Here is a 14925-nt window from a genome sequence, read left to right as displayed (position 1 = left end):
CACTGCCATGGGGTTTTACCTGAAAACAATGTTAAGGTGCGCTGTGTCTCCAGTCCCATCCCAGAAGTCATTAAAAAGAATAGGAATCATAAAATAAATTTTAAAAATATATGCAAACAGCTAAGTCTGCCCAGCAGTTACTGAGCAGGATTTATCACGTCCTCTTGAAGCACATGCCAAGAGGTTTTAGTGAATCGAGGCCACGGGGGCAGCCAGGGATGGCTGGGTACTGCCCCTCGACGGCAGTGCCCGGGCTGCGGAGACGTCCCCGCCGCGGGGTTCCTGCTGGGTGGGGCGGGCTGTGGGATGCGGGACATCAGTGATCCAGGGAAGGCCACCCCGCAAACCCGTCAGCGGCGGTCCCTGCGGGAGGGCTCGGTGCAGCCAGGGACCGCCCGCGCATCCCTGTCCCGGCGCATCCCCGTCCCCGCGCATCCCGCTCCCGCCGCTCCCCCGCGCATCCCCGCGCACACGCCGCCCCGACACCTTTCCCCCCAACACCCTCCCCCGCCGTCTCTTCGCCCACGGCCGCGGTCCCTCCGGCACCGCCCGTCCCCGGGGCCGGATCCCCCCGGCCGCCGCCCCCGCTCCCCCGCGGAGCCGCGCTCGGGCGCCGCCGCCTGCCCGCCCCGCCGCCGCCGCCATGGCGGAGCGGAGCCGCGGCGCTCGGCGGCGGCTGCTGCTGCTGCTGCTGCTGCTCCTGGCCGGCTCCGCCGCCAGCCCGGCGGAGGAGGGCGGCGGGCGGCGGGAGGCGGGCGGCGGGGAGCACGGCGAGGAGGCGGCGCGGCACCACGACTCCTCGTACGGCACCTTCGCCAGCGAGTTCTACGACCTGCGCTACCTCTCCGAGGAGGGTGCGGCGGCGGCGGCCGGGGCGGGCGGCGGGGCCGGGCGGGGCGCGGCGGGCGAGGGGCCCGGAGCGGCCGGGGCCGGGAGGGAGCGCCGGGCCGGGCGGGCGCGGGGGCGGCGGGCGGGAGGCTGTGGCAGCGCCGTTCAGCACGAAGGCCAGCGCCCGCCGCCATCTTCCGCCGGCCCGGCCGCCTCAGCCGGCGCTGCCGCTCGGGGCCCGGCCCGCAGCGCGCCCTGCCCCGCTCTCCGCAGAGCCGGAGCCTCGCTGCACGGCATCCCCGGGCACGGCATGCCCGGACACGGCATCCCCGGACACGAGCATCCCCCGGGAGGGAGCTCGGGCCGGGGGCTGTCGCCTTCCCGCAGAGCGGCCCCTCGCCTTCCCCTCTTGCAAAGCTTTCCGGGCTGGTAGCGTAAAAAGGAGTCCTGCGGTGTGCGGGCTTCGAAAGGACGTGTGATGCCTTAAAGTGTCAAGAAGCAGCGCGGTCGTGGGTTTTGGTGTGGGTTTTTGTTTTTTAATTTGGAAATGGTGGATGTTAAAATCATTTTGCAGCTAGGCTGCATGGAAAACCATTTGTTCAATGGATTTGAAAATAAGTAAGGAGTGAGAAAATTCCATGCCCTGTGTTTCAGTAATACGCTGCTACACGCTGCTGTGAAATTCTGCAAACTTATTTATGCCGGGTAATTTACCTGCCCTTGATACAGTTGGTGTAACTGTGATTTGCAGCTTACAGCATACTTTCTCCATTACCATTGTTAGAAATCTAGGGAAGTAAATCAGGGCTCCCGAATGCCCAAAGTAGTGTAGGTCGAAAGTTTGTGTGCTGGTGCTGTAACTAACTGAAGTGTTCATTTCCCACTCAGTGAAACACTTTTCTTGATAAATGTCTTTCAATTACTTTTCCTACTCAATGAAGCATTTTCAGAGGACTTTCTAGTTCCACAGCTAGCACTTTGGTTTTTATCTGGCTAAGTAAAAGAACATCCTATTGAAATATCTGTGCTTATGCAACAGATACCAGCACCGACAAGCCAAGACTAAATAGGTCTGCTAGTAAACTTTCTCATTTTTTCCTTGGTACTATAGTCCAGCAGATGGGATTGCTTGCAACCATAATTCCCACTGTCTGACTCTTCTGGGTCTGCCTTCACAAGTGATTGCAGGCCATAACTGCAGGCAATTCCCTGCCCTGGTACTCTCTTACCTTTTACTGCAATGTGTGTTTTATTTTACTTCATAAAGGAGGATGTATAATGTGGTCTTTTCAGCATCAATTCCTACAGCACTGCATCTGGTGCCCTGCCTGCATTTATACCTAATGTTGTCACTTATGGCTAAGGAGTCAGTTCCTGTACGGATTTCCTGAGGGGACTATGAGTGCACAAGGAGAGAGATGAGCAGAGATCCCTAATTGTTAGTTGACTGCAGTAGTCCATGATCCTTCTCCCTTACATTTAACTTTTGCCCTCCAGCATTCTTCTCTCTCCTTGATGAATGTAGGAAACCTTAGAAAAGTTTTCTTTTCAGTTATTCATGTTACTTTGTTACCTGGATCCAGGACCATCTGAGCAGTGGGTTTTGTGTGTGGCAAAGTAGTCACTCATCTGAACAGTTCAGTTATCAGCAAAGTAAATGCTACTGGAAGACCTTCTCTTTAGTATTATTGATTTTTAGTCCTTGTATTTTATTTAGTAATGGTTTATTCTGATTATACAGGTTACCCTTTCCCTACTGCTCCTCCTGTGGACCCATTTGCAAAAATCAGAGTGGATGACTGTGGGAAAACCAAGGGATGCTTCAGGTCAGTCTGAAATAAGAGTGCAGATACCTTTATGTTTACAGGTGCTGACTGATGGTATTGGGAACTCTGGTTAGTGTTTCATAGTAATTTTAATAAATGTTTGTTATTTAAGACCATACTGCTGTATTATTTGAGGACATTAGTTTATTTAAGAATACACGTCATAGTTGTGGTCCTACAGTTTTTTCTTGTATTTTCATGAAGCACTTAAAAAAAAAAAAGAAAGGAAGGTCAACAGTAATATTTTGTGTTATTGTTTGAATACTATACCTTATAAGAGTAGTACTTGCAAAAAATTAATGCTACTTTATGTCCAGCAGAATATATGCTTTACTGCCATTATACCAAGATACATTCTTTTAGCTTTTTCTTGCAAAACCTTAATTAAGTTCCATAGCAGGAAATTTCAGGGAAAATGTTATGTATCTTTCCAATTCCATTTAGGTATGGTAAACCTGGGTGCAATGCAGAGACTTGTGACTACTTTCTGAGTTACCGCAGAATTGGAGCTGATGTTGAATTTGAGTTGAGTGCTGACACAGATGGCTGGGTGGCAGTGGGATTTTCCTCAGACAAGAAAATGGTAAGATATGTACAGTTTTTCGTGTTGGCAATACATACACTTTCACATGCTAGGATATAAATGGTTTATGTACATTTCTATGTTTGTGAAACAGAGCATGCAAGGTAAAACTGGCTTGCTGAAAACAAAGTACCATTCAGTAGCCCCCCTGGGAGCAGTGCCTCACAAAAAACTGTTTCATCCTTCCTAACATCTCCTTTCCCTTCTTCACTGAGAACTACAACAGTATTTCAGTCCAGCTCTGAATGTTTGAATGTCACTAGCTTTTTGCCTTTTCATTAGAAAAGCCCTCAGGGATGAGCCAATTCACATGGAAATGTCCTGTTGCGCTTTATGTCAGTGTAATTTGGGCAAAAGACACATCATAAACTGAATAGCAAATGATTTTATTCTTGAGAAAATCAGTTGACTTTCAGCAGTATAAATTTTTATTTCACTTTTGTTTAACTTTGGAAATTTTTTGGTTTCTTTCATACCCATGTGTTGTTCCAGAGAAGCCACAAATGTGTGAGAAAACGACTCCTGCTAATTTAAGCATTTATATTCAAGAAGGCAGTCTTCTTAAAATTTATTCTCTCTCCTCTAGATTGTTATTGGGCTCTGTTTTATGCTTATTCTTGTACTTACTTTTTAATTCAAAAGCTCCACTTTTCACTGAATTTCAATGAGCAAAACAGAAGCATGCAATGTGTGGACTTTAAAAAATGTGGGCCATGGATGACTTATGCAAAGATGTTTTGTCTGTGATCCTTGGTAAAATGTTTAGGATTAAAATGCAGTTCATAACATCAGTGTTCATGTACAGAAACTCTCCTGAGTATATAGAACAATACTGGACCTATGTCCAGTAAAAAAAGTGTTTACACTTTTTGGACCTGAAGCTACAACAATGTCCTTGGTTCTCAGGTTGGAAAAGGATTGTTTTGTCCAACTAAACTGTGAAGAGAAATTGCTAATGCTTTATATGAAGTTCAGAGTTATATACTAATGCAGTACAGAATATGAAAAATATGAAAACTAAAACTTAAGGTATCATTTGACCCAAAATGAGAAATAGAAAGAAAATGTGAGGACAAGTGCTTCTCAGTCATTACTACATATGTTTTAATAAATAATAACTGTAAACAAACACAAGATGATAGAAGGTTTTTGTGTCATAAGGAGCAGTTCATGTCACAAGAAACAGTTTGTGGTTTTGATGTCAAGAACAGCTTTACAGACAAATTTTGGGAAGAGTTTAGAAGCTCGTCAATGCAGGTACTCAACAGGGTTTTCAAAGCAGCTCAGCACCTCTAAGTATTTGTCCCCAAACTAATCAGATTGTGTTACCAGTTTGTACCTCTGAGGTACCTGCAGTGGACCCCAGGGTCCCCCTGCCTTCCTCTCATCAGCCACTTGGAAAGCAGGCACAGCAAGCAGCAGGTTAAGTCTGAGCTCCTTGTAAAAAGAATAAAGGAACTGTAAAGTAAAAGGTTTTGCTTCCAAATTTGCTCCACATATCCTGTAGTGCCCATAAGTCAGCTGGGCTAAACCAGCTAGCATCTCTCTTTCTCTCTGGCTCTCCTGCTGACTTCATCTTTTTCATAACTTCCAGGATGTTTTGGTGTCCTGGAATGCACAGGCTTTGATGAAAAAAGGCTCTGGGTCAAAACACCTTAGCTCTGAGAAATGGGCTGTGCTTTGGAGGCCCTAATCAAAATGGTGTGGCCTGGATAGCTTCAGAAGTTAAGAGAAAAAAAACTATTTTGTGTCCTCAATAGATTTTTTTAAAGTCCTATGACCTATTTCTTTGTCTCAAATAACATTATGCTTTTCCACTTACAGGCTTTTGTGCCTTGGCAGGATTTTGAAATGTCATTCTGTTAACTGAGATTCAAAATGGTTTTTTTCTTTCCTTTTTAATTTTCTTTCTTCAGTGTAAAAACACCTTTATTTTTGCCTCTTTGTACTTAAGAATGAGGGATTTGTGCTTAGATGTATAAAAGTTAATCTTGGGAAATAAGTTATGGAGAGCAGCGATAGTCTCAAGACAGAGGCTGGAAAGGTCTGCCGCAGCACCAAGGTGCAGAAACTGTCCAAGCATTTGTTTTACCTAGCTGTCCCCTCTTTCCACCCACTTCTGGCACATCTTTTACAATATTCCCACAGTGCTGCAATACACCCTTTTCCTCTCTTTTCCCTGTAATAAAGAACTAAGGGATGATCTAGCGAGCGAGCGAGCATCATGTCTTTTATCAGTATGACATATCAGAAGGATATGGGAGGAGTAGGGCCTGTGTTTGATACAGCACTGATAGCTGTGGCACTCATCCAGCTTGGATAGTGTTCTAGTGGCTCTTGGTGCTAAGGCTTCTGTGAGATAGTACTCCTAAGTTCATGCTCATCCCTGTGCTCTACCACTCTGTCACTCACCTTGAGTACCTATTCCATTAATGCTTTAGTATTTCAATGAATCACCTTTACAAATAAGTGGCTCCTTCTTCCTTCTGTCTCTTGGTTCTTTGCTGGCTGCTTATGCTAAGTGAAGAAGCACATATTGATTGCTTTTTTCTTTGTATCTTGTGGTATACTGCATTCTGTTATTACAAAATTTCTTATAAAAAATAAGAGATACGAGAAATTATGTTCCTTAAGTGAACATGAGAAGAGATTAGAAAAGACTTACTGTAATCAATGCTATTATATTCTCACATGTAGTAGGTTTGTTTCCTCTGTCTCACTAAAGTATATTGGTTTTCTGTCCATGATTTGATGCAGTGGATTTTGTACATATCAGGGATTCAAGATTGCAACATTTTATGAAGCAGTATGCCAGAACTTCACAAATAACAAAATAAAACAGCCTGCCACAGATCAACTAATTATGTGATGTCAGAGTGATATCGTATCCTACAAATATACATTAAGTAAAATAACTCTCAGAAAGATCCGAAAGAGAATTCAGAGATAGTAAGGGCATGTAACTATTGCTACTCACTTAACGTGGTTTTCAGTCTTACTGAAGATACCTGATTAGGGATACAAATATTTGTGTATATAACTTGGAAAGAAGGAAAGGGTCTTTATTAGCTTTGAATAATTAAAATTATATACATAAATGAGGAAGTGTTTTATGATCCTTTTGTTTTCCATCTTCTAATTTTTTTTAACCTTGTAGGGGGGAGATGATGTCATGGCTTGTGTTCATGATGATAACGGAAGAGTCCGAATACAGCACTTCTATAATGTTGGTCAGTGGGCTAAAGAAATCCAGAGAAATCCTGCTAGAGATGAGGAAGGGGTTTTTGAAAACAATCGTGTCACGTGTCGATTCAAGCGTCCTGTCTATGTTCCCCGAGAAGAAACCATCGTAGATTTGCACTTGAGTTGGTACTACCTGTTTGCTTGGGGCCCAGCAATCCAGGGTAAGTTGATCTCACCAACAGAGCTGATGTGCCAAAATTGATAAATGTCTTTCAATGATGTGATTCTCATTAGACACACCCTCTCCCCCCCCTTTTTTTTTAATGAACTAAAGTTCTGGCAGCATGAGGCTTAAAAAAAGAAAGACAGGATGTGTCTTGTTTTCCTGGCTGTATATCTACTATCCCCACTTCTTAAAGCTGAATTTAGAAGAACTTCATAACTAGAAGTTCTTAATTCATTTGAAGTGTGTTTGTTGTTTACTTGAATTTTATTTGTTTTATTTAGAAATTTAATTTCAGAAAGCAAAGAAATGAGCCTACTCCCTGACAGTGTAATATTGCATGCTTCCATAGGTTTGAAAATTACCTGTTTCTTCAGCAGAGTTACAGAAAAAATTGCATCTGATGTTATTTCTCTCTCCCCTTACCTGCTAAAGGTTCTATAACTCGTCATGATATCGACTCTCCACCCGTGTCAGAGCGTGTTGTCAGTATTTACAAGTACGAAGATATTTTCATGCCTTCAGCTGCCTATCAGACCTTCTCTTCTCCATTCTGCTTGCTCCTCATTGTTGCACTGACCTTCTATTTATTGATGGGAACCCCATGACCAATGGAAAACAGCAAGAATTTGGCAGTGGAAGTTTCTCAGGATGGACGCCTATATGGATGGACAATGCATTTTTCTTTTGGAATTTATATCACATCACCATCCTCATCCAGCTGCTTTTGAACATAGTTAGCTTCTCAGAAGAGTGAAATAACCATCTCCCTTGAGTGGCAGAGTGGTGACAAATCATTTAAGAAAATCAGTGAACACATAGGAGAATATTTTCAGTGTTGTGATTACTTGCTTAAGGAAAATGAGACTTTTGTAAAATCAATGTGTGTATGTGTGTGTTTGTGTGTTTGGGAGGGCTGCCTGTATGTCTGTTTAGGTGAATTTAGTGATGGACATCTTATCAAATAACAAAATTGCCTTCCAAATTGCTAAAAAAAAAGCAAATTAGGGAAAACACTGCAATGCTGTTTGGTACTTCTAGAGCAGAGAGCAGAACTCCGAGTGCAGTTTCTAATCTTATGACCTGGAAACCAACACAGCAGTAGTTGCCCTTCAGTAGTGGATAGTTCTCCCAATTTCTTTTTTTTTTTTTTAATATTTATCAAAGTGTACTTCTTGTAGTATTTTCCAAAACTAAACTTGCATATTCAAGCATTAGCATGATTTTTTTTTTTCAACAGAAATAGGTGATGAATGTTTTTATTGTGTTTCAATAGCCTTTTTGAAAGAAATGCCTACTTCTTTTAAGAGTGAGATATAAAGTAATTTAAACAAGGGGGAGGGAGAATACAGCAATATAAATTCTCCATACATAGGAAAACCAGGTGTAAAACATGCAGAATATAAAAGTTCCCAACAAGCCATAGGATGTCCTCCTAATAGATTAAATCAACTTCTCTCTTTTTATGAAAAAAAGCAATTTTGCTGACATGTAAATATATTTTTAAGTAATTGTGCAGCAGTATGAAGTAATCTCTTTTTATGTGTTGTATGCCACTAAATCCTGTTCATGTAAAGGGTGACTGTGGGCAGCTGGTGTAATCTTACAAAGAAATATAAATGAGATTACTCTTAAGGAAAGACAGGGATTAATAAGAACAGCAGTATCTTTGTTCATCAAACCACTGCTAAAATATAGATATTGTGGAAAAAGATGAGCTAAAAAGGCAATACATTAGCTGTTTTTATCACCAATAATTAATGCAAGAGGAATGCTAAATATTACAGAGACGAAAAGTGTCAAAATGCATTTATGAGCCACAGACTATAATAAAAACTTGGAGTGAAGAATTTCTGTGCTTTACATAATAGGAAGTGTATGACACATTTACATGTAGCAGTCAAATGTGCTTGGGTAAGGTTACTCATTCAATTTCCAACTTACACTAAAATTCTACTTGAGTAGAATTAAAATCTAAGTAGTGCCAAAGTTTTATCTAATGTGATACACTTGAGGACTCTCTAACACAGAATCTGGTAAAGTATATGTAATGCAACTCCTTTCTATTCTCATTGCTGCATGGAGTATAAAATGATGAATTAGCTTGGATAGGTTTGCATCATTATTCACAGATTGATGTCTGTAGAGCTAAGTTTTTTTAGGCTCAGAATTCTTCAAACTTATATTTAAGGTATATGAATTAGATTGAAGATGAACTTATCTTCATAACAAACACTTTATCCCTCTTTCAAAAGATTGACTAATATTTTATCTTTTCATTGATGTCTTAAAGGATTTGTTCACTTAAAATTACTGGACTAGAGTTCAGGAAAGGGAAGATAAATTCAGAAGTGAACTTCTAAAGTGCATACAGTAGCTTTATTTAGTATAAATTACTTCTCTCAGGTTGGTTAACTTACTCATCATCTGATCAAGCAGAGACCACCTAATAAGGTCTGCTTTGGCCCACAACAGCTGTGTAATTTAGCCTTAAGATTGGCTGGAGCAGATAAGCAGAAGCCTGGATAATGAGCTTTACATTCAGCAAACAGGTGAAGTGAAGAAATCATTACGGTAAATTCTTTCTCTCAGGCAGCTGAGATATTGCAGCTCTTTCTCAGAGCCTGAGGGTTGCTTTAGTTTATGGCTTGGTTTTTACTGTTTCAGCCATTTACTTGATTACCCACTAAAGGGCTAATTTAATAATTTAAAGGTACTGAACTTGGATAGAAACCCATTTTGGCTTCTCTTTTCTTCTTTAATAGAGCTCGGGATTTAGGATAGCCTGGTTGGACCTGAGCACTCAGGTATGTTATAGATGACAATAATAATACCAAGGTAAAATTGTGTGACAGCTGTCAATCTGCTTTCTACATATATGGAGTCAGATGTGGTTAAAGTTCAGGATCTGAAGCAAGGGCAAAGTATTTTACATTATTTTTTATTACTTTTTCAGATTACTTGTCAGTGTGCTGTGTTTTTGTCATCATATTTTTCTCTTGTTGAAGTATTAGCAGAAATGTGCACTTCTGAAAAATCTTTCACCTAAGCTTCACAGTGTTTAATTAGCCTAATAAAATGTTCTAATCAAAAGGGAGGAAATAAAAGGCCACAGGAAGCAGCAAAACAATTTATTATCTGGCATTTAAATGGATGATTGAGTTTATCACTGAGTTTATGTAAGAGTTCCTCTTCACAGTGGGAAAATCAGGACTGTGGAATTCAAGTTGACATACAATGAGGTATGAGTATCTAGAAGTTGGTAGTCAGGATGGAATCTGAGGAGAAAAAGGTTATAAGGGAAATGTGGTATGTAAGTTTGTATGATATTTGGTAAGTCTTAACATTTGAGTGGGCACAGTAACTTGTCATGGAGGCTATTTTCGTTTTCACATGTTGTCTTCTTGTTTTTCTTTTTAATATTGAAAAGCAGGCTTTATCTCTGTTACACAAAGTTACTATAAAGTAACAGACTTCAAAGTAATTTTTAATTGATTGTGGCATTTCAAAGATTTTTTGTTTTATTATTTTTTTCTAGTTAATTGGTACTAACACAAACTAGAATAAAAGGTGCGCTTTGGATAAGGAGGCAGATATTTCCCTCTCCAAATAATTTTTTGTTTCTTTAGTGTGATTACTACCAAACAACTATTAAAGAACACATTTCTGAAGTGCTTTAATTTTAGGAATTTCTTGCTGTAGAGTGACTTCATACAAAGGCATTGAGTTTAGAGAGGGCATATTTAGAGTATGGTGTTGTTTGGAAATTTGTGGTTACTAATTAGAAAGATTTTTTTTTTTGCATAATTTTTTTTCATTGCTGGTATCAAATAACTGGTGTTTTTTAGGTATAGGTGAGATGCTAATTGATTTTCCCCCCTCAAAAAAAAACAAACAAAAAAACCAAACAAAAACCAAAACACCTAACTGATTTGATAATGTCATTGGGTAATGGGTGATGCTGTCTTCTATTATTACAAGGGAAGTATTCTGTTTTTGGAAGGGAACATATTGATGAGAAAAGTTTGGACTCCCTCTGCAGCCTTCTTTGTCTTGATGGGTTTTGCACTACTTGGATAATAAGAAAATAAACACTTGCAGCCTCCCTAATCTGAATAAACCCCAGTTTGGGTTAAATGATGTTAAAGCTGTGTTTGGCACAGCTTTCCCAATCTTCAGCACAGGGATTAGAGAATGACTGGAGTGTGGTGTACCTCAGCACGGCACCCAGGCAGTGGTCTTGAAGCTTGCTTGGGGCACCATGTCCTGAAAAAAGAGCCCTGCAACTGCCTGTATGTACTGAATAGCTACACAGTTATTTCTTAGTTACTGCTATAACTAATGTAACTGCTGTAAATTCAAGGGAAGACAGAAATGGTCTTTTTTTTCTTCTTTTTTTTTTTTCTTCTTCTTTTTTTTTTTTGTCTTCTCCTTACTTTCTCCTCCAAGGCAGGAGACATTTACAAAAAAGAAAATTTTTCCTATTTTAGAGGGTAGACCCTCTGTCTGGCCTTTCATGTCTTTTTTTGGTCTATTGGAAGTTTGTGCCCTCCAGTACTCCAGAGGCAGAATTAAAGTTTATATGCAAATTATGTAATTTTAATAGCATTTAAATGGCATTTTGTGACTCTGTGGTTTCACTGGTTAGCATAGCAGGTGTACTTCCCCCCACCCTCTTCTTGTTTTAACATCTTCAAATAATTTCCCCAAAGTAAAGTATTTGGTAAAAGACATAACAAGTAGAAAAGATGTATTTCAGAGAATTACATAAGGTCTAATACCAGTTCTTTTCAGAAGTAACTATTATCTTAGTGTTTTATACAAAAGATGACTTTGCATAGAGCCTTAGATTTATGACAGGATCAGAAATACTTTTAAATATTACAGTGTTTCAGTGCTTCATGGAGCTGTGGATGTGCACAGCTTACATAAATTGATGTGATCCTTTTCAACCCCATATAATGAAACTGGCAAAGCAGTTTGCTTGAATGCTGCACAGTGAGGCTTTGGTGACTCCAGTTTGGAACAGAAGAATGGAGAGACTGGTAGTAAGGACAAATGACAAGGAAGGGAATGGAATGGTTTTGGCATACTTTCTATTTTTGTATAAATTTACATGTGGCAGTGCCTGTCTGGCACTCTTTATCCAAGCAAATATTACTTGACGTATGGTTAGGAAGGAGTAGAGTCTGACTTGAAAGAGATTTTGGCTTTCAGGCAGGTCCCAGCTGCTTAAGGGCTGATGTGGCCATCAGGTCAGACCATGCCACAAGATGTCCTCTGCTGTCAAGCACCAGTTTAAGAGCTGGAGGCTTGATCTGGCCCTCAGAGGTACAAAAACCCAGCAAGACCCCAGAGGCAATAGCAGCAGTCAGCTGCAGCAGGGAGTACCTGCTCAGTTTGTAGAATGCAGCCAGCAGGGAGCACCTGCTCACTGGCCAGTCTGAGTATCAAAGGATGGGGGCTCTAAATATTAACAGCTTTTTATATTAGCTCCTCTAATGAAAATTTCATTTTCATTATTTCTGTAGTAGTCTCTTTGGGCAGCTCTCCCTCAACCTGCCCAGGATAAAGATGGATCTAACAGGAAGATTTTAAAGAAAATGTCAAGTCCTTGTGTACAAAAATTAATAAAAAAGAAAATAATTTTTTTAACCATGTTCCAGCTTTTTACTTTTTTTTTTTTCTTATCTAGTTATTTCTATGCAGTTTGTATGTTGAGGTATCTTGATTTTTGCAAATACTAGTAAGATCTAGGTAAGCCTTCCTTTTCTAAACATTTTTTATTAATATGAAGTAATCACTTTGGTAACTTTTTTTTTCTATTTTCACAGTAGGTTTGATAAAATTATCTATGCTTAAACACGGTTACTTAACTTACCTAATTTGGGCTCAGATAGCAAGGCAAAAGCAGTGCGATTTTAAAATGTCAGAGAGGATGTGTGCAGCTTATGGATTTGATAGGTGTGAAAATGCAGACTTAAAAGACATTACTTGCTATGAAAATCTGTGTTATGACTTGGCAATAGCAATAAATCTGCTGGGAAAGAAAGGGACAGATTTTTTTCCCTTGGATTACTGAGTATTTTGACTAGAACTCATAGACTGTCTCAGGTTGGAAGGGATCCATATGGATCGTAGAGCCCAACAAACACCATGCTCCTCACAGGACTGCCTAAAACTAATCCATATGACTCAGAGCATCATCCAGATGCTCCTTGAACTTCCCTGTAGAGTCTGTTCCAGTGACTGGACACCCTCTTAGAGAAGAATCTTTTCCTAAGGTCCCATCTGAACTTCCCCTGACACGGTTCCACAGTCATTCACAACTGTTGCTTTTGCCCTCTTTCTGTGTTTCTTAGCCAAGTAGGAATGTTCTTCCAAACCAATGTGAAGTTGGAATAAGTGCAGGACTTCACATCCTGTATCTTAGAACAGCTGCTGCTCCACATAGGCTCATTCTGATCTGCAATTAAAGGGTAATTAGGAATGTCCTTACAAGATGAACTTTCATGTGGCATTCTTAAGACATTTTCTGTAAAGGTGTTTTACTCTTTATAGACTAGAGCATTACAAAATTACCAGTACTTTTCTGAGCTGTTTCTAATTGATTCTTAAATTCATATTTACATTTTTGAAGAAGTAATTGGATTTTTCAGAAGTGCTGAGCAGCTGCAAATCTGTTATGGCTCCAGTGCTTACTCAGGGAAGCGAACATTTTATGGTAACTCGTGATTTAGCTTCATATCTCTCTCTTAGTTTTGACGTCATTTAGTTTAATTTCCTATGGTAGTATTGGTAGAAGACTAAATAAATGGAAAATTCACTTAGGTTTTGTGCCAAGGAATAAAAATATTCCTGCTGATTTTTCACAACAGTGATCTGTAAGGTTTAGATAGTGAAAAGTATTCTTCACAGAATTAATATTTAGGCAGTGTGATTTACCTGAAGGTATTTGTGTGTGCATGTAAAGTCTGAGGATTATACAAGATAGTCTAAAAACAAATGGCTAAATTCTGCTTTGGAGACAAGACAAAACACAGAGCCTTACATGTTCCCTGACTTCTAGGTGATTTTGGGGAGACAGAATGATTGAGAAAGAAAATATATAAACCTGGGATATTATGTGTGTGATGTTTATGTTTTCAGTTCTTATACACACACATGCTTTCTTCAATACAAAAATTAGCCTCACAGTCTTAGACATATTACAGTGTTATTTTCACCTTTTTTTTTTTTTTGCCTACAAGCTGAAACAAGAGTAAGTTCAATAAGTCAAAGGAATGTTGTCATACAGAGTATTAGAGTGATAGGAAAGGAAGCACAGATGCCACAGTTAAACCTAGGAGGAAAAAAAAATCTTGTTATTTAACTCCAGAATAAGGTGTCTGCTTCTGAAATACTTGACTGCTCACATAGAAAGCAATGGGTTCAGTTTTTTACCTTTGGTGATATGAAACGAATGATAAATATTGAAATATAAAAAACTACCACAATAAAAATTTTTAAGCTGGAATTATCATTAAAGTCTTGACAAAGAGATTCAAAGATGAAATTTCAAACCTATTAACTCATTACAAAAATGAAATAGTGGGGCCTTGACATTTGTGTGTGATGTTCCCAGCCTTTATTTAGGCAGATATATTTTATTAGCATGTTGAGTTCTGTTTAGGTTATAACTGATGCCTGATATATCTTGGTATTTCTGATTTATATATCCTGAGGTCTGGTTTGCTTTAACCTCTTTGCAAATAAGCAGGCTGTCATAACTGTGTGAACTCTTGCCACTTGTTTCTTATTACATTATGTGTACTGGTTGAACCTGAAATGCCACCTCTACCTTTTGAATTCATTCAGTTCTTTGTCAAGACTAATATACAGAGAAACATACAAATAAGAAACTTGTAACTATAGTGTTAAGTGGTGTTCTGCATTCTCTATGCCAGGCTTCATTCTGTATGCCAATGCCCAGCAGTCACGTGAAGTCAATAAGCATTTGGTTGGATAGGAGTGCAGAATGGAGGTTTTGTAGTCCAGAAGAATTTGCCAAACTTCTTTGTGCTCTAGTCTTTTCAGCAAAAATAACACTGAATGAATAGATAATGAAATTACAGTGACCTATGGGACTACTTTACAATCAGTGCATGCCCTAAAGCATTGCTTTGTAACATCTGTTTTATACTAAATGTTGGTGTTCAAGTGAGCCTTGTTAGCTATTTGACAGTGACAGACAATGATATTTATAAAACTGTTGCAATAAATGCCTTTTTAGTCTAAGAAAA

General features: G+C 39.8%; 1 protein-coding gene across 1 annotated transcript; it reads left to right on the top strand.

Annotated features, from left to right (window-relative positions):
- The first annotated feature begins 562 nt into the window (after nucleotides 1-562).
- Nucleotides 563-14925, top strand: FRRS1L (ferric chelate reductase 1 like). Its single transcript, XM_064429982.1, has 5 exons — nucleotides 563-854; nucleotides 2570-2654; nucleotides 3099-3237; nucleotides 6395-6641; nucleotides 7079-14925. The coding sequence occupies exons 1-5, from the start codon at nucleotides 644-646 to the stop codon at nucleotides 7249-7251; spliced, it is 855 nt and encodes a 284-aa protein (XP_064286052.1). The 5' UTR covers nucleotides 563-643; the 3' UTR covers nucleotides 7252-14925.

This window comes from Passer domesticus, chromosome 1, assembly GCF_036417665.1.
Source record: "Passer domesticus isolate bPasDom1 chromosome 1, bPasDom1.hap1, whole genome shotgun sequence".
NCBI classification, from domain to species: Eukaryota; Metazoa; Chordata; class Aves; order Passeriformes; family Passeridae; genus Passer; species Passer domesticus.
The sequence above is the reverse complement of the archived record's forward strand: the minus strand, read 5'-3'. Positions and strand labels throughout refer to the sequence as shown.